The 27533-nt window shown below is 41.6% G+C and overlaps 2 protein-coding genes across 3 annotated transcripts in view; one reads left to right on the top strand and one right to left on the bottom strand.

Moving 5' to 3' along the window:
- The window catches only part of MTMR7 (myotubularin related protein 7), a 41992-nt gene extending 39096 nt beyond the window's left edge, over window positions 1-2896 (top strand). The window contains exon 14 of the mRNA XM_048509866.1: window positions 672-2896. Coding sequence (XP_048365823.1) covers window positions 672-1034 — 363 coding nt within the window. The 3' untranslated portion in view covers window positions 1035-2896. The remainder of the gene's footprint in view (window positions 1-671) is intronic.
- Window positions 2897-3142: 246 nt separating this feature from the next.
- VPS37A (VPS37A subunit of ESCRT-I) lies at window positions 3143-27433 on the bottom strand. Of its 2 annotated transcripts, XR_007245653.1 has the most exons (13): window positions 27208-27433; window positions 22660-22734; window positions 21538-21652; window positions 20600-20700; window positions 19421-19637; window positions 17662-17732; window positions 16735-16862; window positions 16593-16651; window positions 16437-16505; window positions 14486-14629; window positions 7710-7790; window positions 3627-6253; window positions 3143-3587 (listed from the first exon to the last, which is right to left on the bottom strand). XR_007245653.1 is itself a non-coding variant. In XM_048509867.1 (12 exons), the coding sequence occupies exons 1-11, from the start codon at window positions 27360-27362 to the stop codon at window positions 7710-7712; spliced, it is 1215 nt and encodes a 404-aa protein (XP_048365824.1). In that variant the 5' UTR covers window positions 27363-27433; the 3' UTR covers window positions 3143-6253. The 2 variants fall into 2 exon arrangements, 1 of the variants encoding a protein (XP_048365824.1); XM_048509867.1 differs by having other exon boundaries at window positions 3143-6253.
- Window positions 27434-27533: the final 100 nt, after the last annotated feature.

Below are 27533 nucleotides of genomic sequence, written 5' to 3'. Positions count from 1 at the left end.
AATCCTAAGCCTTCTATCTGCTTGAACAGCACATTTTCCATTGTGGGAAGGCGCTCCACTGTAGAGTATGTTCTTTCAGTGCTAGTAGCTTTCATTCATGCCAGATCAATGTTTTTCAATGAGCTGAAAAGCACCTTGTGCCATAGTAAAGTGCTGCACATCAGAAGACTGCCTCTGCACCAAACAGGCCACAAACAGAGATGAGGAGATAGAGGTTTGGCTCTCACATGGCTGCGACTGTTGAAAATAGTATGTTCTTCTGCCAGATGGGCTACCATTCCAAACATGAAAAAAAGTTCACCAGAAATGACCTTCATAAGGGGGAGGGGATAAACTTCTCAGGCTAAAGATGCGTAGACCAGGCTTTCTCCTAAATCACCACTGGACTTTTGCCTCACTGTTCCCTTTTCAACCGTCTCTTCAAATGTAGTCCCCATTATTGTACGAGTTTCCACTACTGTGAGGGTTTCCTTCCCCTTTAATTCATTGCCCTTAGTTTAATGAGGGATTAATTTTATGGCGTCTTTGTAATGTACTGTTGTAAATTTTAATCTGGTAGTTTCTAAACTTGCCCTGAGCTCATTGAGTGAAAGGGCAGCCAAGTAATCAAATTATAAATAAACCAACGTAAATGCTAACTAGGGAATGAATTCTTGTTTCTCATCTTGCAGAGATTAGCAAAGTTTACAAAAGTGCGATTAAATAACGGTCAGACAACACAGCGACAAGATGGAATCGATGAGTTACAACTTTCCACCTCTAATGACAGCATAGCCAACACACCCCAGGATTATATTGGTAATCTGAAGTCATTTCCCTCTCGGAGTTCTTCGCAGGGAGACGAAGAAGATTCAGCCCTGATTCTTACACAAGATAACCTGAAAAGCTCAGATCCAGATCTTTCAGCCAACAGTGACCAGGAATCAGGTGTGGAGGATATGAGTTGTCGGTCCCCAAATGGAGGAGGGTGTTTGCCTGGTGAGGATAACGCCAGAGATCGTGATTCAGATGAAGCTGTTTGTCTCACTGTCTGAAAAAGCAGCTAGCCAGCAGGTGATATGACTGCCTGTTTTAGGGGGGAAACTGTCCAAAGAAAGGGAGCTGTGCAATCATGTGGTTTAATACAAAGCCAGATGTAATGAAATTGTAAACTAGAATGTCAAAATGGGAAGTAATTTAGAACATTCATGTATTTACTGAATTGCTTCATCTTCCCCAGATCCTTTGCAGAGCTGTACAGAATGAAAGCTTTATATTTAACTTGCAATTATTTATTCATATTATTGTTTTAGTAAGCAATGACTATGCCATTAAAGGTTATCTGTTAGCAAGCAATGGCACCTTTCCAAAAAGTCTCAAGATGTATTCACTGCTATAAATCATGCCAAAAATACTGGAATCAAGAAACTGGTTGGAATTTTATTCCCTCCCGATTTTCAATTTTTGATTAGAAGAATATCCTTAGCAGATTTAGTAGTTTGCTGAAGGTAAAACGTTGAATCATTCTAAAATTTCCTGGATATATCGTATTGGATATTAAGATATGACCAATTTCACATCTGCACTATAAGCATGTCTCTTGTTTTATACCACTCAGGTGTCCTCAAAGAATACTAAAAATTGTGGTGTGAAGACACCAAGAATGCATCTGTTAAAAATTCCTTAGCACTCCTACAGAATAGGCAGTGCTGTCCTGAGACTGGCACAGGCAGGGACAGCATAGCTGTGCTGCATCCAGTGAAGATTGTGGCACTGCAGCCAGCAAGTAAGATGAAAAGTTCCCCTGACCATCCTGAAAAGCTCCTAAATAGCTACATGGGCTGCACCTACTTCTTTGCTAGCATAAATTCACACTGGCAAAAGGGGGCATTTCCTGGCCAAAAAGGTTCAGGAAGCCGACAAATGCCAGCTGCACCCTTGGGAACACTTGTTTTGGTGCTGGCATGGGCTTCTGTACTGGAGTAGTTCTGGTGCCGCATCAGTTTTGGCACACAGGCATCATGCTGCCACGCAGCTCCCCACCACCAGCATAAGTTCCCCTGCACTGGTGTAAATTTATTTATCTATAACATTTATACCCCGCCTATATACAAGATCTCTTTAAAAAAAACCTAACCCTCATCTGCGCACACATGCACACACACCCCCAACACACCAATCAGCAGCATCATAGAGGAGTAATCCAGGGACACTAACCAAATGTTGGGGTGAAGAGGAAAGTCTTTGCCAGGCACCTAAACCCACACAGGGTAGGTGTCTGGCGAACCTCTGAAGGGAGTGTATTCCAGAGCCTGGGGGCAGTCACAGAAATTGCCCTCCCATGCCTGTCCCCTGTATCTCAGCAGAAAGGGGTGTGCCACAGGGAGCCCCTCCCCGTGACCTCAGTGCTCGGGCAGGTACATACGGGCATAGGCATTTCTTGAGGTAGGCCCAAGCCTGATATGGCTTTGTACATTAGCGATGACACCTTGAATTGGGCCAAGAAGCAAATTGCATAAGAAGCATTTAAGCCAGTACTGGGGGTCACACTGCCTCCTCAAGATTGCACTTTAAATTTCCTGAGGGGCCAAGGGAATGACTGATAGATCAATTTCAACAGATGTGAAAAAAACAGTAATGTAGTTTTGAGAAAAATAACATGTATATCAAGCCCTGGCTTCAGCAGAGCGATTTCAGGCTTCTGTACCAGTCTCCTCTCCTACTTGTATGTGATGCTTTTCTCGGACATGAGTGTAAGATTCTCAACTGCCACCTCAGATTTTGTAGGTTTGCCTACACACAGTGTGGAGGCTTTAAATATCATTGCATTACAAATTAACTCTTCAGATTTCTAATGCCATCAAATCGTATAGCTGTAAATGGATGTGACTTTTAAAAATAAATCCTGTACACATAAGTGTTATTGCATGATCTTTCACTGAACCCACTGTTTAATTGGGATGCGTGACAAGCCTTTTCTACCAGCTGAGGGCCCCCACACTGCTTCCTATGATTTTTGGAGATCCAGGTTTGTTTTAAACTATAAACCTTCCTGTTAGTTACCAAATGTTCTTAAGGTAGCAGGTGTATAGGCTTTGGGTTCATTGCCGTGTAGTAAGTTTTGTGGGGCACAAGGAGATTATGGAGATCACAAGGCAGTAACTGTATATAAACAATACAGAAGATGTATTTATTTACACATTGATTTCAAGGAACAGATCAGCCGCAAAGGTTTCCAGGTGGTCAGGAGACCATCCAGCTGCTCTCACGCAACCTGGACCAGGATACAGATAAAGCTTATAGAAATGCAACATACTATTTATGTACTTCTAGAAATAAAGGAGTTCTGGAAAACATTTTTAAAGACAAAAGGGAGAACTGACTCTACATAAAGAAAAAACACACAACCCTTTTCTATTCTTAAAAATTATAACCAAACTGAGAGGCATGACAGAGTCCTTGATTAAAAGGTTGTGGCTTTCAAACTTTGGTGGTTCCAAACTGTACTTAGCAATCATTTTGCACACTAGCCTGATTTCGCCTTTAGTGTGCAAGACATTTTCAGGAATACTGGTAAGATAACATGTCAGATTCATTTGCTGTATAACCTGTACATTTTTACTGTTATGAGACTGGGAAGAATCCACGCTATATTTAGATGCTACACTGAAGAAACGTGAAGGCGATTAACGGCATCACTGACAAATCAGCTTTGTACACCACAAGAACTGGTGCCTGTAAATGTTAGATTAGAAACAGCTTGGCAGGAAATCAAGGTCCAATGTCAAGGAGCCTACCCTGCATCCTTGATTTTCAAAATGGTAAAGATAGCCCCCCTGTGCAAGCACTGGGTTATTCCTGACCCATAGGGTGACACTGAATCACAATGTTTACTAAGCAGACTGTGTTACTAGGGTGAGTTTGCTGTTGCTTCCCCCAGTTATTTACGCTTTACCCCCAGCAAGCTAAGTACTCATTTTACCAAGTAATCTGAAGAATGAAAGGCTGAATCAACCTTGTGCCGGCTACCTGAAACCACTTTCTGTTGGGATCAAAGTCAGGCCATGAGCAGAGCTTTGACTGCGGTAGTGCAGCATACGGCTCTGCGCCAGGGAGCTCCTGTTAAAGTGAATGAAAAATCCCATATGAACAAGCAGTCTATGGGGATATCAGGGTTTTAAAAATTTACAGTGAATACTTCGAAATTAAAAAATGGAAAAATCCTTATTTGACCTTAAAAAGTATATAGATTTCAAGATTCAATTTTTTACCAGGAGCCTGGAGCACATGAGGCCTTCTGTCAAGGGCACTGTGACAATTACGGGTACAGAAGCCTCAAACCTATAAACTGGGCTGCCCAACACAGGACATCAATAGCACAGAGTAGCTGAGATGCATGGCAAGATGTAGCTCAGTAGCATGGCAAGATAACACCCACCGAATCTTCCCAATTAAAAAAAAATAAATTCCACTTGACTTCAACTATGCCAGGAAAACGGCAAAAAGAGGAGCCACAAAGTAATGAAGTGCTAGCAGCACAATTTAAGTCACACCTACAGCAATATTCGTTCCACCAGACTGTTGATTTCCAGTTCAAGATGTGTTCCCAAAATTTTGTGAAACTGAATGCCGCAGCTGTTCTCATTTGTGGAAACTGAAGTTCAAATACGGAAATTTTCAAAGGCCTTTACAGCTTTATCTTTACTGTTATCTTTACTAGTAAAAGGAAGCTTAATAGGTAAAAAAAATAAGGGGGGGAATGATCTATTCATTTTACAAAAAATTACATTTACCATTAATTGCCACTGACACATGGGGTTCAATAATATAATTGCCTATAAAATAATCTGAATGACCTAATCATTATTTTCAAGAGTGATTACATCATTCTATAAGCACCATATGATATCTAAAATAAAATTCCTTCATTTTACTCTCAATGTTGTATCCTGAATTTCCCCTCACAAAATGGTTAAGTTAGAGCGGCTGTCATTTCCTCATCGCTGTAGCAACATGACTTCAAACAGATGTACTTCTGTCCCAATTTCTCATAAGTACTGAAATCTCATTCTGCCACACTCTTTTTTCTTGCTTCCCCTGTGTCTCCTAGCTTCGAGTGAGGACAAGTACCATACTGCTCCTTCCTGTGGCTCAGATGCCCATGTAGTCTTTTGTATTTCCAAAAGCAGATAATTTCAGCATTCTGAGAAGACCATAAAAGATACACCCTCAGATATCTCTCTTGGAAAGAAGGCAGCTGACGGTCCTCATCAACAGGCTGGAAAGGCAATGCTTAAATAACTCCGAGCCCATGGGAGGGGGCGGGGATCAACCCAAGTGAACGGATTTGCCCTCTACAGAGCACTTACCCCAGCAGAAGGGAGAAACAGCTGCTGCCTTTCCCCAAGGGTGGGATGTGGTGTAAGATACTGCGGCAGCATCCATAAGCCTTTGCTGATATATCAGGGGAGAGTCAGAGCGTCAGCTCCCACCCAGCCTTTGCTGACATATTGCCAGCAAGCCACAATCTGGACTTAAGACAGCCTTTTGGCTGGCGTAAATCCACTGTGGCCCACTGAGGCTTCTCGGCAGCGGGGAGACTGTTGAACTTTGCGAGCCTCCCATGCTGCTGGGAAGCCTCTTTGGGAACAGTTGGGATGCGTCACATCGGCACAGTGGACTTCTACCTCCACTGTGGATGAGACTGCCTGTCTTCCCAAGCTACAATTCTACTTAGAGGCTGCATGGGATTTTTCAGTGTGAGTCTACAATCCACCAGTGCTTAATTTCAATGCACCGTTTCTCAACATAAATAAAACTGGTTAAAGAAACAGGTTACTCTTATGTGGAAGTGTTAACAGACACACCTTGCTCCACAATACTTTGCGGCTTACTTTTAAGCAGTCACCACTTCTGTATTTCCCCCAAACCAGCCAACATTTAAATACAAACATTATGGTTTGTGTAGTATGCAATTTAAAAAGCTAGTCAAAATTGCATGTTTAGATATTTAATCTATAAAGTAGGTGGAGATAGCAGCAGAAACTTAAACATGGTAAGTATTATCAATAATAAATACAGAAAATATTAGTGCAAAAATTGCAGTAGGATTTCTTGGATAAAATGATCATATAAAGACTCTAATTTATACAAAAAAAATCCAGCTCTTATAGACTGTTCTATAAATACAACCAAGATGAAATGCTTCTTTGCAAAATACATATGAAAATGTGCTTTGCTGGATCTGTTCACTTGCCTTGGAAACTGGGAAAATCTGTGAATGTAAACATAACTATGGTTAGTAAAATGTCTCATTTTCAATATACACTGACTGCTGCAATAACTTCAAATGAAGACAAGATAGGCAACTGATGTACGTCTTTAAGTCCCATGATATGCCTTTTAATTTCTTTATGCAAAACAAAGGTCAATGTAAATATCCCTGTAAAATAAAAGAATACTAATAGCCCAATCTAGAGGGTGGGGGCAGACTCACCTCTGGAGCAGGTGCATGGAGAGTGGATACCCAGGGAGTGGGATGCTGCGCTGGCATGGTTAGGGGCATTCTAAGGGCAGTACCAACTTTAGTTTTCCGCCCAGGGTTTGAGGCCAGGAGCCCTAGCCCTTGGGGCTGACCTACGTCCACCGAGCACAATGGAGGGCTTTCTGGTGGTGAGTTTTTCCCCGCTCTCCCTTTCTATGCCACCAGAAAGCCCTCTGGAGGCAGCAGGGCAGCACCGAAGAGTCCACCCAGGGTTTCAGATTGGCCTGTCCATGCTTCTAGGATTGCCCAGCATCAGTATATTGATGCTGCAGTGATGCTTTCACTGCACCAAATGCCTTCTACCAACTTTGGTTGGTATTCCAGCTGTGCTCTTTTCCGGGAATATATTATCTGTTCATAGTTACTCATGTTTTGGTCATTGCCATGCTTGATTATTGCTAAAATATTACACCAGGGACTTGTCCTTAAAACAGGGGTGGGAAATGTCCGTCCCGTGGGCCATATGAGGCCTGTGAAATCATTTGGTCTGGCCCTGCCAGGGCAACTGCAGGTCTCAAAATTCAAACCTGGAAAAGCAGTTGTAAGTAGCAACATTGTCAATACCAGCTAACATCACAAGCCTCACCAAAGAGAAGCAGTTCCAGCCATCACATTAGGGGTGAGTTAATCAAATGTTTGACCAAATATAGAAGGCTAATTTTTAAGTTGATAATTTTGTATGGCCCGTGAATGATGTTATAAATATCTAAATGGCCCTTGACAGAAAAAAGATTCCCCAACCCTGCCTTAAAACATGCAGAAACTTCAGTGGATTCAAAATTCAGTGGCAAGGCTAACTGGATATACCATAGTGTTTGTATCCCCCTACCCCTCTGATAGTGGAAGATGTTCATTGGATTCCAGTTGGTTTATAAACACAGCTCAAGGTACCTGTTTTGTCCCATAAAGATCTAAACTGACTGAACATGCGGATCTGAACGAGTGCTTTCTGAAATAAGAACTAGTTCAAGAATTTAGACTGTATCTAATGTGAATATCTTAATTGCACCCAGCAGTCAGGTGGGTGGCTTCTGGAGACTCGTTATTCTGCAGCAACCTTGTCCTGACAAAGTACTGTGAAATCATGCTATCCCATTATACAGAATCTATACACAGATTACATGAATGTATGTACAAATTTGTTATGGATGTGTTGTATACAGGAGAACTAAATATACAAACATACCTATAGTGGAGCATGAAACTGGCTGCACATTGATATTGCCTGTTGAAGCTTTTCTTCTTTGGCTCTTCTACAGTGGCAAATCTACCAGATAATGAGAAATCGACATTGTTCTTTACTCAGATATTTCACCTATCACCTTTGTTTTTAGATTTGTAGACCATCTGTCACTTGTATCAATTTCCACGTTTTCTTCAAATACATTGTGTTGCACTACCCTGGTTAGTTCAGCATGAATATAAACAGGGTAAATATCCTGATGATAGCAATAAAGAAGAATTGCTAGTTTCAAGTGTGTTCATATTTACAACACCACCATGATCTCTTTAAAAATAAAGATATCAAATAAAGTTAAAACTGAAACATTTATAAGGTTCAGTGTCTGTGACTTAGTCACTGGGCCTAGATTCATTAGTCAGTTACAACATGCAAGTTTTCAGCAATATACATGATAAATATCCGCTCCCAAAGTGCTTTGGTTTAGTCCAACAACACATGAGTAGAAAAGCAGCATCTCTGATCACGGCATCTTTTCATTTAAAGTGCAACCCAATTGGAGAACTGAAAAGGGCATCCTATCAAAATTCAAAGAAATCAGGGTATGAAAAAGGTATCCTTGCATAAATTATTCAAACCAGTCATGATTTAATGGCACATGATGCCGGAGACTTGCTGAAGCTAAGCTGGTCTGGCCGACAATGACTAGACTTGGGATTGCCTGGAAACTTAGAATGATCTAGCCTGCACTATGTGATAGTTGGAAAAAAAAGGGGGGGTCATAAAATAATCACTACACAACAAATGGAATATAAAAGTGACATGGAATGTCAGCAGACTGCAAATAAAAATGGGAAAAAACCCTCAAAAAAGCTTTTTTTAGCATTTGCTCAAAACATTATAGTGGTGTTTCCATTTAATTGATCAAAAGGAGCATTGTAGATTGTGATATCCTTATTTGCTGGACATTATGAAAAGTAATTTTTTCCCAGCAAGCCTTTATTGGCATAGACAACAGTACAACAGTAGTAAAAAACTGATAAAAAACATATACAGTACAGGAAATAAATGTTAAGTGGAAGGAAATCTACTGGCATTTAGCAATTTCCAGAAGAAATTCTGCCACTATCATACAGAGAGAAGGATCAGGATTGGGTGCTGTGTGGTTTCCGGGCTGTATGGCCGTGTTCTAGCAGCATTCTCTCCTGACGTTTCGCCTGCATCTGTGGCTGGCATCTTCAGAGGATCTGATGTTGGAAAAGCAAGTGGAGTATATATCTGTCCAGGGTGTGTGGGGAGTGTCCAGGGTGGGTGGGGAAACCTTGTCTATGAGTAACAAAGGCGGCAACCAGGTCAATAGTTGAGGCATGAATAGAAGTATGAGTAACAATGAAGACTATAGCTTGGGAGTAACCCTGTAGATAGCAAGGGTCACTGGGTGGGAGCATCTGAATAGAAGTATCCTGGCCCTGTTCTTTTGTCTATGGTCATCCTGTGTTTGTGTGGAGCTGGTTTGACACAGTCTTGACCCTAGTATTTTTTCAACACTGGCAGCCGTTCTGTTCATTTTCAGGTTTCTTCCTTCCCTGTTAAAATTATTCAATGTGCTTATGGATTTCCAATTGCTTCTCTGTGTAGTCTGGCGTGGTGGCTTTCAAGTGGTCCAAAATTTCCTGTTTTTTCAAATAATATTTCTGTGTCCAGGTTTGAAAGGGTTTTATCATGTGTTCGCTATTGCTGATTTTTTTTCTGGCTGAAATAGTCTGCAGTGCCTTTAGGTGTTCTTTGTCGTGTGTCTGTGCGTTTGGTGTAGTTCCCTATGTAGACTTGTCCACAGCTGCATGGTGTCGATGGAGCTCCTGCAGTGGCTGAGGTCCCATCTATCCCTTTGCTGAGCAGTAACGTATTGAATTTTCTTAGTGGGTCTGTAGATTGTTTGTAGGTTGTGCTTCTTCATCAGTTTTTCCTATGCGATCAGTGGTTCCCTTGATGTATGGTAAGAACACCTTCCCTCTAGATGGCTCTTTATCTTTGTTCATGTGGCTTGTTCTTGGTCTTGCAGCCCTTCACAGTTTCTGTATTAGAGTAACCAGTAGCCGGTAGAGCCCTGTTTTAGGTGATTCAATTCATCTTGTAGGAGGTGAGTTCACAGATTCTGTTTTGCTGATGTACCAAGGTTTTATGGTGCTCCTTTTTTTGCCCTGGATGGTGATTGGGTTTTGTGTAGATATCTGTCTGTGTGAGTGGGTTTTCTATAGCTGTACTGTGTCCCCAATTGCTGGTTTGGACTGCGGATGACTAAAACATCTAAAATGGTAGTTTCCTTGTTTCTTTCTCCATAGTAGAATTGGATGTTTGGGTGGATCTTGTTGATATGGTCCAGGAACTTGTTTGGTTCACAGAGAAGAACTAAACCATGAACCATGAATCCCATAAGCTATCAATGGAAGAAAACCATTTAGATGTTTTAATCTAAACAAACCAGCTATTGAACACACAATATACAATCACCTGAACCTACACAAAAGCGGGAAAAAAAAGGAACTGTTTATCGGCATGAGCAAAATGTTCTCGAATGAATTAATCATAAACAGTGAGCTAATATTACTCTAATACGAAATCAGAAGACTGCAGATGTATGAACAAGATGGCATCTGAAAGAGGGTAACACCATACATCGAGGAACCACTGATACAAACGTGGCTGACCTACAGGCAATCTACGAGATTATAGCGGCAGATGCGTTCGACGAAAATTAAGAGGATCACCAACTACTGCGGGAGTCTGAAGTCGGTACCGGCGGCGCAACTGTCAGAACAGAAGGCACTGCGAACTATTTCGGCAGAGAAAATCGGCAATGTGATAACAACCTGAACGCAGATATTGACTGGCTCTGGACTCTGTATAGATCGAACTACAGAAAACCGAAATCCATGGCTTGTGGTTATTTTAACGGGGAAAACTCTGAAAATGAACAGAACTTGGCTGCCAGTGACAACGGCGTCAAACAAACACAGGATGACCATGAACAAAGAAACAGGCCGGGATACTATTCAGCCAAACGCGCCATACAGGGTTACTCTGTGCGTCTCATTGTTACTCTGCGCTGTTGAATGCCACGGCTTATTGACACGGTTGCGCCTTCGCCGTAGTGCCTGCTTACACCCGGACGAATATCTCCCGCTGCTCGAATCACAATACCAACCCTGGGCTCTGAAGCTGGCGTCGGGGAAATACTGCTGGTAAACCGCTGTCGGAAGCCACAACAATGATCAGAGCGCATTGAAGCGACAATGCAGGATCAGGATTGGGTGCTGTGTGGTTTCCGGGCTGTATGGCGTGTTCTAGCAGCATTCTCTCCTATTTTAGCCTGCATCTGTGGCTGGCATCTTCAGGAGGATCTGATGTTGGAAAAAACAAGTGGAGTATATATCTGTCAGGGTGTGTGGGGTGTGTCCAGGGTGGGTGGGAAACCTTGTCTATGAGTAACAAAGTGGCAATGAGTCAATGGTTAGGGGGCATCTGAATAGAAGTAGGTAACAATGAGACTATAGCTTGGGAGTAACCCTGTAGATACTTAAGGTCACTGGTGGGAGCATCTGAATATAAGTATCCTGGCCTGTTTCTTTTGTCTATGGTCATCCCTGTGTTTGTGTGGAGCTGGACATTTACAGTCTTGACCCTGAAGTATTTTCAACACTGGCAATGGGATTCTATTCATTTTCAGAGTTTCTTCCTTCCTGTTAAAATTGTCCATGTGCTTATAGTTTCAATTTAGCTTCTCTGTGTAGTCTGGCCAGTAGTGGCTTTCAAGTGGTCAAATTTCTGTTTTCAAATAATATTCTGTGTCAGGTTGGTTTATCCTCATGTGTTGTTCGCTATTGCCCAGTTTTCAGCTGGAAATAGTCTGCAGTGCCTTCCGTGTTCTTTGATGCGTGTCTGTCTTTCTGCGTTTGGTGGTTCCTAGACTTGTCCACAGCTGCATGGTATCGATAGACTCTGCAGTAGCTAGAGGATCCCTCTTATCCTTTGCTGAGCAGTAGCATCTGTTGAATTTTTCTTAGTGGGTCTATGTAGATTGTTTGTAGGTTGTGCTTCTTCATCGGATTTTCCTATGCGATCAGTGGTTCCCTTGATGTATGGTAAGGAACACCTTCCCTCTAGATGGCTCTTTATCTTTGTTCACGTAGCTTGTTCTTGGTCTTGCAGCCCTTCTGATTTCTGTATTAAGTAGCCATTAGCCTGTGAGCCCTGTTTAGGTGATTCAATTCATCTTGTAGGAGGTGAGGTTCACAGATTCTGTTTTGCTTGATGTACCCAAGGTTTTTATGGTGCTCCTTTTTGCCCTGGATTGGTGATTGGAGTTTTGTGTAGATATCTGTCTGTGTGAGTAGGTTTTCTGTATACTATGTGTCCCAATTGCTGGTTTGGTTTTGGATAGCTAAAACATCTAAAATGAAGTAGTTTTCCTTCATTTTCTTTCTCCATAGTAGAATTGGATGTTTGGTTGGATCTTGTTGAGTATGGGTCCGGGAACTTGTTTTAGTTCTAGAAGAAGAACTAAACAAAGTTTCTGGAACCCTATCAACAAATCCGCAAACATTCTATGGAAGAAAGAAATGAGAGAAAACTACCATTTTAGATGTTTTAGTGATCATAAACAAACCAGCAATTAAGTTTTTATTCTGAAAACCTGAACAGATATACACAAAAACTCAATCTCATCCGAACAGGCACCATAAAAACTGCTGGTACGCTCGGCGCAGGCTTTGAATCGTGAACTCACCTCACTGAGTGAAATCACTAAGGCGAGGCTCACAGTGTTACTCTAATACGAAATCCCGAAAACGAACCAGGGAACAAGCCACATGGGCACAAGGAACAAAGAGCCATCTGAAAGGGAAGATGTTCTTACCGTACATCAGGGAACCACTGATATGAAAGAGCGATGAAGCGCAACTGAGCAATCTGCAGACGCAAAAAATTCGGCAGATGCTGCGTTCGGCAAAGAACTGGAAGGATCCTCCCAACTACTGCCGGGAATCGCATGCCGTACGGCTATTGAACAAAACACATAGTGCGCCAGCGCTGCGAACTGGCATCGGGCGCGAACATTTCGGCCGAAGAAGCGATGGCCGAGAACGCATGATGAAGCCGAAGCCTGAGACGCGGGAAGCGTGAAAGCGAAATTCTGGACCGCTCAGCGCACGTCGAACTACACCGGAAGAAGGCAGTTAATCCATGGCACATGGACGGTGCGGGAAGAAGAAATACGAAATGTGAACGAACGGCTGCCGGTGAAAATACGGGTCGGAACTGTCGAAACCAACTCACACAACGCAGGATGACCATGGCTAACACGAACCGAGATGCACTATTCGAATGCTTTCCCCGCCGGCTGTTTCGGTTACTCCCGAAGCTACCAGTCTTCATTACTCATGCTATTCGGGCTCTTATCAACATGACCTGATTCCGCCTATTCTCGTGGGTTTCCCCACCACCCTCCCGTTTCAGATACTCCCTGCCCTGGCTATCGAATCTGAAAGATACCAACCTGAATCTGAGAAGCGTCGGGAAAATGCTGCTAGAACCAACCATATTTCCAATCCACAACCTGAAAATGATCGACATTAATACGACAATACGGGATCGGGATTGTCCAGCAAGGTAGTGTAAATCTAAATATGGAAGTGCAGTGCAGATCGGGTGGAAGTGTAGGGAGTAAGATTCAGCATGCTTGGATCTGGAAACAGTATGTAGTAAATTGGTGGGCCAGAGATTCAAGCTGGAGACCAGGCATGCTACGGGCACAATCTATTAGCCTTTTCTTGCTTGTTAAATCTGCCATATAACAAGGCAGAAGGCATAACATTAAACCTGGCGAGCATTATGGCTCTCCTTTGAGCAGGGTTTATTAAGCAATACAGTGTGCCAAGTGGCCCTGTTCAAATGGGAGAGAAAAATACAGGAGGGAGCACGTTTTTTTTTATGTTGTGTAGTGCACATAATTCAGCATTGTAACTCACTACAGAACTGTGAAAAGTATCTTGGTCATCAGTGAGGTGAAACTTTGGGAAACAGCCATCAGGGTTTTTATTTTTGCACTGTAACATGCAAGCCATCAACCTAGCAGAGTATATGTTATCAAGCACTATTCAGTGTTATATAGCCTTAGAACTTAAGTCTACTACCTCAAAGGCCCAAGTCCACATAAAATTATGAGGCAGTTTATGAGTCAATTGCTTTTTCCCAGCAAGTCTACTTTTTGTGAGGAAATAGGCCCAATTGAGTACATATTTTATCAACTCCTCTTCTCCATCCCCTCCAACAGGAAAGTGAGGAATAGAGCAATCCTTCCAGGGCTCTTCCAGTGATAGGTCTGGAGATCTGGAGTAGGCCACTGAAGGAGGTCCAGACCGTATTTTCCTGCTTTGCTTCTGTTATTTTAGATTCACGTGATCACCTCTTATTCAGTCTTGGGCTTTCTATAAGGTTACGAAGGGCTGGATAGAAGTATTTCAATAATAATAGTTCAGAATTAAAGGAAGCAGCAGAGCACTTGGCCAAATGGAGGCAATGAACAGTGGCAGGGTTCCAATGATACGCACACAGCTGTCCTAGTAGGGTTCTTTGTCATATCCACTATTCAAAACGGCACAAAGACTTGAATTCCCCTCTCCTTCCCCCCAATAAATGGCTCTTAACTCAACCGGTTGCATGCTGTTAAAAGTTTGATATTTTTCTAAAGCACTGGTTTTAAAACTTAAAATAGTTTGACATACTGTCCTCTTCTCCATGAAGCTACTAAGAAAGTCATCTATCTCTGTTTTCCCTTCCAGAAAGTCTTCAGCAATAGTGTCTGACTCCTCTTCTGCTTCATGGGCAGCTACTTTCAGTCTTGCCTGCAGAGCACTTGCACTACAACTCTGAGAAAATACAATTGAATAACATTTTGGTTGTCAAAAACTGCTAGTCCAGGGGATTTTATTTACAAGTCAGCAAACCACAAAATTACAAGACCTCACACTTGGTACCTGCAACCAGCCCCTTTTCACTACCCAAACAGCCAGAAGCCAAGCTTCCAGCCCTCTCTGGGATTAAAGAAAGTCCCTCCTGCAAGGTAGTCCACTTGCAGTGAGAGTTTCATGAAACAATTACTCTAGTAGATGTAACCATGTGAATTAGATTGAAACCTCTTGAAGACAAAACATCACAAAATATAATCAAAGGAATTTATTAAAATTGTGCAAGAATACTTCAAAAGGAACATTAGCATTGAGTAAGTAAAGTAACAGACTAAATACACAGTAAATAGCACTGGTTCAAAATACAGATGTTACCAATCTTGCTGAAATCCTCTAGCATTCAAAGGCCTCTCTTTCTGAGCATCAGGATATCAGAGGCATGTCTGAGCAGCAAGGTCAAAATAGGAGCCACAGTGAAGGCACCAAGAGCACACAAAAACTACACTGAAAATCCTAAACTTTAAGGCCAGGGATCTGAACTAATCGGACCTCAATTACCAGTCAGATCCACGGCTGGTGATGGAAGTTAAATCACACAACCCTGTTGCTAGTCAGATAATCCAAAGGATCAGATAAAATCAAAAGATGTATTGGTAGTTAAATCCGCCCATTTCTCACAGATGAGGCTCGTAAAATCATCTGCTAATTAACTGGAATGCCAGTGACTTCCTCATCTAGCACTTGGGTTCTTCTCTAGGTTGCAAAAGGCCATAACTTTGCGGAATTACAAGCAACAACTCAGTTATTTTCCACTCTGAAACTTTTCACTGTAGGCCTGAAGCCTGAATGAATGTTTGAAAGAACAAGAAACTGCATTGAGGGACTCAGTTTTTGGAAACTGGTGAAAGCCGTATTCTCACTGCAAAAAGCATGAGGCAAATCAAGCTCACTCCGATATAAAGATCATGCTGTGGTTGCCTTGGGCATGGTGGAAAAGTGGGATAAACATATTTTCAATAAACAAAATAAATTTAAATAACCTAATTCGGATATTTTGTGATACTCTGAGATATTTGATTTTCAAATAAAACTGTAAGTTCAGAGTAAGATTGCAGAGTCAATAGTTTAATATGCCAAAAGTTTCTTCTGGAGTGCTCCAGTTCCCAAAAAGGCTGTGAAAATGTTATCGGATCCTAAACACTGCAAACCAATAGGCCTGTCCTACCATTTTTCTTTTATCCCTTTGAAATGTTAAGGAATGGGGCACAAAAATCTGCAGTAGGAGGGAGGAATCCATTAGGATCAGACAAACTCTTCCCCACTCGGCAAGCAGGTTTTTCTCGTTCAGGGTTTTCTGGGGTTCACAATAGGATTCAAGGGCACCCAGAGATTCAGTTTTCAAGCCTGATACTAACAAGTAACATTCTGAAAATTACATAACATACTTCAGTGGTTCTCAACCTTCCTAATGCCACGACCCTTTAATACAGTTCCTCATGTTGTGGTGACCCCCAACCATAAAATTATTTGTGTCTCGGTTCCTAAGACCATCGGAAATATGTGTTTTCCAATGGTCTTAGGCGACCCCTATGAAAGGGTCGTTTGACCCCCAAAGGGGTCGTGATGCACAGGTTGAGAACCACTGACATACTTCCTTCAACAGGCAACATCAGAAACTTCTGCAAAGATGTATGGCTGACAAAAAGTATAAGATCACAGCGTCATAAAGGCCCTTCCTTTCAATTAGGCAAACAGTACCAAAACTGACCTCACTGAGTTCATGCTGCCTCTGCATCTTCTTTTCAAACATGGCCTTCAACTGAGTAAGCTGGTCATACTAGGAGGGGAAAATATTTTGTTTGAAAAAAATCAAATAACTGCTTTCCCAAGCTCCATAAAAATATTTTTTTCTTCACCCACTTACTTTATCCAGCACTGCTTGCCTTTTTGCCTCCAAACTAGGTTCCAAAAGTAAATTTTTTTCTGCCAAAAAAAATCACAACTCAATTTTAAAAGACTGTCATTTACTCATAATTTGTTCAATTTCAAACATTTTGAAGTCTTACTTGCTAGATCTTCAATACTTTTCACTAGATCATCCTTATCACTAATGACTTGCTTCAACTGAGGCAGATTAACAAACTGTTCCAGCAGTACGTCTTCTTGTTCATTCATGTCTGTCAGCTGTGAAATGCTAGATTTCAGAAGAAATAAGAACAATATTTTGCAACAAAGAAGCCCCACTGCATATATTTAACTATTCATTTAAGTTTTAACAATGCTTCCTTTTACTTGTTGACACAGTAAGCTTTTACACTTAGTTTGTATCTTACTTAGGAATCTCTGTGTACATTTTCTAATATAATGCCATTTCAGAATCCTGGAAATGAAAATACTTCCAGTATTTTGGTGAATGCCAAAAAGGCATGCTCCTCTTGGGTGAAAATGATTCCGCAGTGATTCACAGGAATGTAAGCCACAGAAACAACAATGAAGGACTACAGACAAAGGCACATGAACATCCAAATGCAATGGATGATGAACTTATTTACTTTACTAACCAAATGGTACCATATTCATTATCTTCTGGATCAGACAAACTTTCCAGGGAATAAACCTTGGTGTAACTGCTTATGCTACTAAGAAGTATACTATGTACACCGAAATCAAAGTACATGCAAATCCCATGCCTTCCAACATGTAGAAACATGTACAAATTTGTAGCTCGACTATTATACAAACACGCTCTAAATCATGTGGGAAGATCTGGCCATCTGATCTGGTTATACGTTACCGAGTTAGATTCTCTTTCATATACCAATATACTGGAAACAGATACAAGAAGCTAGAACTTTTTTGAAAGGAAGAGTTTTTAAAAGCTGTACTCTTGGAAACACATTTAACAATAACAGGTAATGTACAGTAAAAATTATACCTCTCAATTATAATACTATTTATAATTGATACAATTATAATACTAATTATAGTTTTACCTAAATTCTGATAGTTCTGGAAATGCCTCAGGAACATCAGGCATCTTGTAACTGTACCCATTTTGGCTCCCCTAAAAAGTAAGACATAGAAAGCAGATGGTTTTCTAAGACATATTGACTACTAATCATACGAAGACTAGTCCCTCTATGGTTACAAGTATAAAGTGATAACTGAAACTGAATCTATTTGGTAGAGACTTAAGTAAAAGTTACAGTCCAATTATCAGTATAAAATGGCACATGAAAGTAAAAACCCCTATTCATTACCGGGGACAATTAACCATTGATATTTAAAACCCAAATTGGCTCGGGTGCCATCTACCTGAAGCAGCACCTGCGCCCATATGGAGCTGCCCAAGCGCTAAGGTCAAGTGGTGGGGCTCACCCTGCTGCGGTGCTGGGAGAGGGAGTATGTAGGACAGCTTTCTCTGTGGCCATCCCCAGACTATGGAATAGTTTCCCTGCAGAAATTCACCAACACTTTATGGGTTTTGGTGTCTGGAAAGGACCTTCATATTAACCCAGGCCTTTAACTCCCCTGATCCCCCCCCCCCCCCCGGAAGCTGCCAGTCTGGGGTAGAGGAGAATATGTGGGTATTAATATGGTTTTATGATTGTATTATAGGTTGATGTCTTTACTGTTGTTTTATAGTTGTTTTTAATCTTGTAAACTGCCCTGAGACCTCCATATAGGCAAGGTATACATTCCAAAAATAAAAAAAATAAATGAAACATGCTGCTTCTGAAGAATTGAATTCCTTATTTTAATAACATTAAGACTGGTAAATATCTTTGACTTAAACATTAGATGCCAGTAATGCATTTTAGATAACTGTTCTGTTCTCAGGCTTTTGGATGAATCTGGCATACACATTAACTGCCTACGAACATCATCATGAGTGAAAAAATGAGCTTCTAACTTGTTCTCTCACTTTTAAATGGTGCAAATATTGTTTTGGAGATTTCATTTCTTTCTGATTTGGATGGCAAGCGAACAGTGTGGAATGTTATCCTTTTGGACATTTCACATCAACATACACCATTCTTCCTGCTCCCTAACTGTGCCACAAAAGAACACTTCTTTGTTGGGTGGATTATTACACAGTATGGGCAATTGGGATTAGTAGCTATTATACGCATGGAGCCAGTCTAGACCAGGGGTAGGGAACCTGCGGCTCGAGAGCTGCATGCGGCTCTTCTGCCCTTGTACTGTGGCTCCACGAGCCAAGCTGCCGGCTTCATCCTTGCCCGCCCTGCAGGCAGCAGGGCGGGCGCACCTAACTGCCTCGATGGATCAGCTGGGCCGCGCCGTGGGCTTCCCCTCTACGCCTCGCCCCATTGGAGCGGGGCGGGCGCTTTCCCAGTGGCCGGCAAGGCTGAGCCTTGGCTTCATGTATTGCCCGCCCTGCAGGCAGCAGAAGCGGGTGGCACAACTATCTTGCTTCTCAGAATGCGTGGAGTAAAAGGTTAAAAAACCCAATATATACAGTGTTATCTTTATTTTAAATGTCAAAAATTATTTGCAGCTCCAAGTGTTTTCTTTTCCTGTGGAAAACGGGTCCAAATGGCTCTTTGAGTGTTAAAGGTTCCCTACCCCTGGTCTAGACACAAGGAAACACTTCCTGTTATTGAGCTCCATGATGTACACCAGATGGGAAAAACATCATTTTAGTAGCCTCACCAAAATGTTTGCATCTGATATTTTAAATGGCTGTATATACAAACAGCTTGCATTAGAGACTTCATCACACAGACACACCTGTGAAAAAAATTCTGCTGTTGGAACAGGCAAGGGTAGCTCTGCTATCATGCCATAGGAAGGAGCTGCAGGTCGATCTGTGGCGCAACCTGACGAACGTGATTCTGGAAGTGACATGGATGCTACAGACCTTGTCGTCTCTTGAGACAAATACGGCGAAAGAAATGGGAAATTCTGAGGAGCATAGGGAGACATTCCAGCTGGTTTGTTGTAAAGGCTAAGGAGAAAAAAACTACCATTAATAACAGATTCTATAACATTTTCCCATTTTATTTTTTCAAATGGAAATACTTATGTATAAAGGTACTGTTGAGCAACATTACATAAGATGTTTTGGATAGGGTTGGTTTGATTTCTTGGCAACAAATCTCCATGCAAAGTGTGAGATTATGTCACTCTAGTACACACAATGCATATGTAGCTCTTGTGCTAACGAGTTTTTTTGGTTCTAGTCTACTGAGCTAGGGAACAGGCAGCAGCCCAGCACGGAAGAGGCAGAGGGAAGTGCATGCCTGACCATGTCATAGCTAGGCTCATGGGCCATCCTGTTCCTGTCCAGGCATGCCACAAGTTCCTGCTACCTGTGTAATGTGTCACACCTCTACCCATGTTCTCAGCATGGGGTATAAAAGCATCGAAAAGTAAGAGATGGCAATGCATTCAGCACTGAGAACATTAAGACAAGTGGAAAGTGATAACTGAAACAGCATTCAGGACTAAGAACATTGAGACGATGCATTCAGGACTAAGAACACACAACATTAGAAATACTCCAGGAGAACCACTTCTGAGTAAGGCACCTTCCGCACACGCAGAATAATGCGTTTTCAAACCACTTTCACAACTGTTTGCAAGTGGATTTGGCTATTCTGCACAGCTTCAAAGAGCACTGAAAGCAGTTTGAAAGTGCATTATTCTGCAAGTGCAGAAGGAGCCTAAGTTACATGGAGCAGCTTAGATTGCAAATAGAGTAGAGCAAAATACGACAGCCCATCTCAGTGCAATAATTCAGTTCCATGTGAACACTGTAAATACATCTTTTTAAAAATATGTAATCTTTATGCTGTGCATTAACATAACAGTGCATTGGCTCAGACAAAGCTTGGGAAAAACCCTAATTTTGGGTTTAGTCTTCATTTCGTTTGGAATTTTTGTCTCCATTACCTCTGACTGACTTACTATGGAAATGATGTTGAGCTGGGAGCCAAAACAGGAGGATTCTTCCAGAACTCATCAAGAACACTCTGAACGATTTTCCCTAGGTCTGAGTGCATCGTAAACTGTTTGGAGATTGAAAAGCAGTATTATATTTAGCACCCCTTCTGCATTCCACACTATAGAGACAGATTATTTTAGCAGGGCTGCAAACCTTGATTAGCACCTTATTCAACAAAAGTATTGAAATACAAAAGTTAACTGGCACTGGCAGTTCCTTGATACGGAATACAAGTGCTAGTGATACACACATTTTGATTACAAGACCTATTTTTGAGCATGGAAGCTTCTGTACTGTGTCCCCTCACCCCAGAAATATGAGGCGGGATTGTGACTGTAATTTAATATATGCTGGGAATCTCACAAATTGAACTAATGAATCACAAGGTCTGTAATCAGAATATCATCACAGACTTATAATTTTGCATGAAATATTAAGTAGTTGTACATAGTATTTACTACTGAAACCACAGATTTAATGCATAGTCATATAAACCTGGAATAAAAACCTATTTTATTAAGGAACTAAATATTGAGGCTATAAAGCACTGTTTTTAAGTTTAAACATGCACAAAAAATGCTTTCAGTTCTCATTGCTCTTTTTTTAAAAAAATTCTGTATGGTCTTTGTGTCTTTTTAAATTGTATATTTTACATTAGCACTGCAACAGCTTTTGTCCATTAACAACAAATTTAAATTCAAGTTTCTCAGTTTAAAAAAAACCTCTTACATTAACTTTAGAAAACCACTAAGACATTTAGGCTCTATTTCAGAAAGTGTGTGAAAAGATGAAACATACTCCAAAACATCTGCAATGCAATACTGTTATCTATAGATCATGAAAACAATCTGCAATTTTACTATCATACCATTATATTAGAACATCTAATAATTATACTTACATTGCTTATTAATGGGCAGGTCACATATACGCCTTGTTTGTCCATTAGGTGATGACGTATTGGAGGGTAAACACTGATGACTGGTTTTTCCTGAGGAAACTGAGGAGGAAGCAAACTGAAAACACAAATACATAATAAATTATCATGATACTAATGCAAAAAACACATCATTCTTTTTATCAAATTTGAAAAATTCCCATCGCACAGTTTTAGATATTTTTAAGTGCTGTCTTAGCTTTTTCATGTGAATGTTTAGAATGAATGCTGACTTCTGCAACTTGAAAATGTAAAAATGGGAGTTTATTGGTGAGAAAAGAACAAAGATAGGATTGGTTATATATGCTGCCCTGAAACCAGGTAGGGAGAACCCTTTCGGAATCCTCAGAATGAGGAAGAAGAAAAGACTATCAAGGAGTTAAGGAATTATAGTCTAAGAGAAACGGTTGGGGATGTAAGAGATAGTGTATGGGCTACAGCTAGAAAATATAGAACTGTGAAGCCTAGGAAGCAAGTCTGAAAAAAAGTTTTACTGTTAGAAGTCAATACCGGACAGAAATTACTGTCCAGTAACAGTTTTGAACATTTGACAGTACAGATATGAATCTAAATAGCTGAGAATTACACTCAGGTGGCTAAAATTTAATGGCAATGTAAGTTTTAATTTCCTCTGTGTGTGTTTTCCTCAGAAACTGGTCAACAGCACCTGAACTTTTCACGTCAATTGACTTTTTACTGGGGATAAGTTTTTGATCTATTCTGAGAGCAGGACTTCAGAAAGAAGTTGAGGAAAACTGATACAACAGAAGTGCAGACCTGGACCAGCAAAAAGGTAGGCGCAGCCTATGAAGCTGCACAGAGCAGTTCCACAAGGATTGGGGAAGCATCCTGACTTGGTTTGGTTGGTTGTAGAGAACAATAAACCCTCTCTGGAGGCGGGTGCATAGCTTCCCCCCCAAACTCACAATCTCTAACCATCATTCTCCTCTCAGAATTGAACCACCAGTTATTTAGTTCCAGAGAGTGAAGATCTGATCAACCATTAATAAAAGTTTGCATACCCTGATGTATAAAGCACAGCTTATGAGTTCAAAGGGGCATACAATTAGACCATACTATACTTACATGTTAATATTAATTGTGAGGTTATTTACAGTGAATGGTAATCGATATTCCACATCTTTCTGTATTTCTGCTATCCTATTAAAAGAAACGAAGGCATTTATTAAGAACATTTAATAATAATAACTGGAACATTTACATCAGCAAGTCATATGGGCATATTACACACTTCTAAATCCCGAATTTTATCAGGCAATGTACATTTTCCATAATTCTGAAGTGACAGAAATCTCCCACATTGGAATTTTGGGAAAAACAGAAATATGTATTGATTTTGTATCAAATCTAAATCTGTTCTGCTGTTTTAATAACAAAAAATACATAATTCATAACCGAAGTATACATAATTGTACTAACTGACATAAAGAATAACTGCCTAGCAGTGCCATCATAAAATCGCTTTCCTGAACATAAGATCCACTCAAGAAAGTGAAACTTACTTCCAAATAGAAAAACTTTAGATTACTGCCTTAGTTTTTCATAATAATAACAAAAGACAACCACAGCTGTTGCACCTGATGATATTTTAGCATATTTCACTCATTCCTCAAGAAAAACAAAACAATTTCATAGAATATATTGAGTGCTCATTCAAATTGTCCATTAGAAAAAAAATTTGCACTCAAAATGTCTTTTAAAAACAGTTCACTAATTTCAAACACAAAAATCATTTTTTTGTGTGTTGGAGTCAGTAAGAAAGGTGGGTTATAAGTGAAGTACATAAACACTTAAAAAACCCAGTTCTTTGTCCAGTTTTTTCTGATCTTTTTCAGGCCTTTACAACGTTATCCCCATCTAAATTCTATAGAATTAAATGATTTAAGCTTAGGTTTCGTTGGACTGTGATCCATGTTCTGTTTTCTCCTATATGAACGTAATACAAAGTAAATTGAAGAATGCCAAGTAAATATGAAGAATGAACCAGCTTACCCTGTCAAGAATCTTACATCCTCAAACATCAGATCCCCTGAAGTGGCTTACCAGTAAATTGCCATATTTCTTTTATCTCTATATTAGTAAGCAGAATCTTTTGGCCACTACTGCTCAGAAGGCCTCCAGTTTATAAATGCCTACATTACGCGAAGTTATATTATCATACAATTCAAGTATCCTGCTATAAATAAAGTATTCTGGGGTGGAGTGACATATAAGTGTGAACATAGTTGAAATGCTGAGCCAAGAAGCAGAAGACCATTAAAAAGGTATCACAATGCTCTATCTAGCCTGGGTCATCCCTGTTCTTGCATATAGAAGGCAGAATAGGTGAAACCATGAAAACAAATATTCAATATTCATGTGAACGCTGGTTGACAATGTGGCTCTCAACAACTGTATCAATGCAACATGGAAAACTATGCAAGTGTTGCAGCAATATGAGAATATCAGCTCAAACATTTTAAGCTTTGGTACAATTTTCAGAAGCCTGGACTTTAACACTGAAATTCCAGAGATTTATATGCACTAAGCATGTGAAACAATGACTAAGCTATCTACAGCTTTGTAACTGAGATCATGTGTTACTTTCTATTTTTAATCTACCACACCCAGTTACTTTCACAAATTCTTTCACTTTTAGTTTTCTGAATTTCACTTTTGTTGGAGATCTTTGAGCTCACCCTCCCAATTCAAAATGATGAACTTTAAGTCTTTGGAAATTTGGTTTGTAAGGAACAGAAGACATTATTTTTTGCAGGATTCCATAACTAAAGATCTAAATGTAAAGATACAAAGTTACTGGTGAAGGTTTTGCAGACGAATTCAAGCTGGAACAGTACCTCATTTTAAAAGTACTCCATGTTAACTTTATGTACCAACAGCAGCAAATACTTGAAATGAAATGTGGGATTAGGTAAAAATAAGTGTAGGTTAAATATTATACCCATTCATATTCAAAGATGTTGAGGAAATTATTTTGTTGAATACTGGGAAAAATTTAAAGACAACAGTACAGTATCTGTTCCCCTTACGTTGTTTAAACTAAAGACAAAAAGGAATTCAATGAAAAGTGTTAACACACTTGTGATGAAGTGGTTCTGTTACTGTATCAAAATCACAACTACCTGTGAAAAGGGTAGCAGAAGAAGAGTTTGGATTTATATCCCCCCTTTCTCTCCTTGTAGGAGACTCAAAGGGGCTTACAATCTCCTTGCCCTTCCCCCCTCACAACAAACACCCTGTGAGGTAGGTGGGGCTGAGAGAGAACAGGAAAGCCTATGCAAATGTACCAGAGTAAAACTTCAAAGGCCTAAATTACCTTGTGGCCGGAACAGAGTTTTCCTGAGCCATGGAGCCAAAGGCTAGGGGGATTCCACCTCAAGAACCATCTCTGGGCCATGGGCTCCCAAAATAAGGACAAAGGAGTCCAAAAGGAATGTGTTTAGATGTGAAATCTCTGTAACTGAAGTTTATTTCTTTCTTTGACCCTTTCCGCATGGGCCAAATACAGCGCCCCGGGGACGGCAAAAATGCCGTCCCCAGGGAGCTGTTTGCATGGGGAGCACAGCTGCTTCGCAGCCGCGCCACCCTTGCACCTCCCCAGCGGCGCGAAGCCACTGTTTCCCAACCTTGATCCCTGAGCGAGGTTTTTGGGAAACAGCGGCTTCCAACCGCTGCCGTGTGAACGGCAGTGGCTGGAAGGCGCCATCCCTCCTCCTTTTCCCAATCGACTTACCTTCCCTGCGACCGTCTGGTGCGCCGCCGAGGCCTGGGGACACGCTCCTCCTGCTCTGCGACTCTGGAGCGGTCGCGCAGGGCAGGGGGATGTCCCCTGGCCTTGGCGACGCGCCTGACGGTCGCAGGGAAGGTAAGTCGATCAGGCGACGGCGCAGCACAGCGCCGTCTGTGCGAACAGTCCCGGGGTGGGTGGGTGTTGGGTCGGCATCATGTACCCCGACCCAACCCCCAGCATGGCCGTGCGGAAACGGCCTTTGATTTGAATTTTTCACAATAAAATCCTTGAGAACTCAGCTGGTGTGGAGTTTTGGAGAAAGAACCCAGGTCTTACAGAAACAAGCGTGGCTCTCCCAGGCTTGGTTTCATCACATGGTGGTTTGTCACAACACTAATTTTAGCACATTCAAAAAACTGCAAAATATGCCAGAGATGTAAGTAAGGACTGGCTGCTTCAACACTTTTCATTTTTCCAAGGAAATCATTGGGGCATCTCACTTTTATTGCCTGCAATAATACCTTTTATTCCTAGGCAAATACCTTTTATTCTTAGGTATAAAGCCCGCTGAGTAAGTTGGGGTTTACTTCAAGATAGACATGCTTACAGTCCCATCCAATGGAGGGGGAGCAAAAGAGCTTGAGGAAGCAGTGCAAGCCTTGCACCAATGCATTTCTCCCACCCCCTCTTACCTACCCCAGCAGAGGTGGCAGGCACCAGAGGTTGTCTGTCCTTCAGCCCCACCGCTGCAAAGCCCAGAAATTCCGTCTTTAGATGGGGCTGTCCAGCTTGTTCCCACTGTCACTTTCCCCAGCACCACTCACAACACTTATTAGTTTTCTATACTACATGGATAATTACAGTATCAATTTTCACGTGAGGAGATATTTGCAGAGTAATGTTAACTCAGAATGTGAAATGAAAACCAATGAGATGAACTTCTAGCTTGATTTTCTTAAAATCAGGAATGTTCTATATACTTGTGGTTTTTATCACTCTTCCTGTTACAAATCAACAAAACATACATGCACTGTGACACAATTCTTATGGATCATTATAAAATAACATTAATTACAACTTTGAAACTGCCAAGCTTACTTAATATTGGGCTGGATCCACCCAGCTCTTTAGATCAACGTGTTGTGATGTGACAGTCTGCATCTTCAACAGCAAAGCCAAACTGGTGTAGCTGTTAAAAGCTTGAGACCAGAGTCTGGAAGACCCAGGTTCAGACCTCCCTTTGCTGGATGGCTCCAGGACAATTGCTAAGTAATATGACTATGTCCACAAAATACAAGACTAATGCAGATCCATTAAATATAATCACTCCTAAAATGTATTATGATTCGCTCATGCTTTTATATTTGTATTATTTTTCTTTTCCTTTCTTGTAACTTTTTGCTGAGAAACACAAATTGTATTGTTGAAGGTTTTTACGGAATCACTAGGGTTTTGTGGGTTTTCCAGGTTGTATGGCCATATTCCAGTAGATTAATTTCTCCTGACGTTTCGCCTGCATTTGTGCCTGGCATCTTTTTGGGTGGAAAGGAAGACACCTCCCGCGCTGTCAGGGATGGCACCTAATGACTGAGATGCGTACCTGATTCCAGGGAATGGCCATATAAATGCAGCCTGGAATCAGGGATGCATCTCAATCATTAGTTGCCACACCTGACCCCCCGCCCCCGTGGCGAAGCTTCACACTTGAAAGGGGAAGCCAGAAGAAGTGCGGCTCCGCCCCCTTCGCTCTCTACGCCGTCGGGTAAACACTTGTCTGACAAGGACCATTCCTGGGTGCTTGAGTGGGGAGAAAAAACAAGGAACGCGGAAGACGCCCCCTCTCTCCTCCTCCCTCCCGCCCTTAGGCGCGCGGGTCCACTCACGCGGCGTGGGCGCTCCGCAGGGACTCGATTTGCCGCTGCTTCTGCTGCTGGAGGCTGGTGAGGGTCGAGGGCAGCGGGGTCCCGGGGGCCGACGAGGACGAAGCGGCCGCCCCGCCGCCGCTGCCCGCTTTGGAGAGCGGGAAGAGCCAGTTCATCGCCCCTTCCCCGCCGGCGGCTGAAGCGACTGAGGAGACGGAACGCGCGAGCAGGACTCCGCCCTCCCTCCGACGTCAGCGCCGCCCCTCCCCCTCGCCGCCTCGATAGGCCACCGAACGCGCCTGCGCCCGAACAGACGCCCCAGCCACGCATCCTCAAAACTCGACACT

This window comes from Sphaerodactylus townsendi, linkage group LG10 (genome assembly GCF_021028975.2).
Source record: "Sphaerodactylus townsendi isolate TG3544 linkage group LG10, MPM_Stown_v2.3, whole genome shotgun sequence".
Lineage (NCBI taxonomy): Eukaryota > Metazoa > Chordata > Lepidosauria > Squamata > Sphaerodactylidae > Sphaerodactylus > Sphaerodactylus townsendi.
Note: the sequence above shows the minus strand (reverse complement) of the source record. Positions and strands in the feature narration are given on the sequence as shown.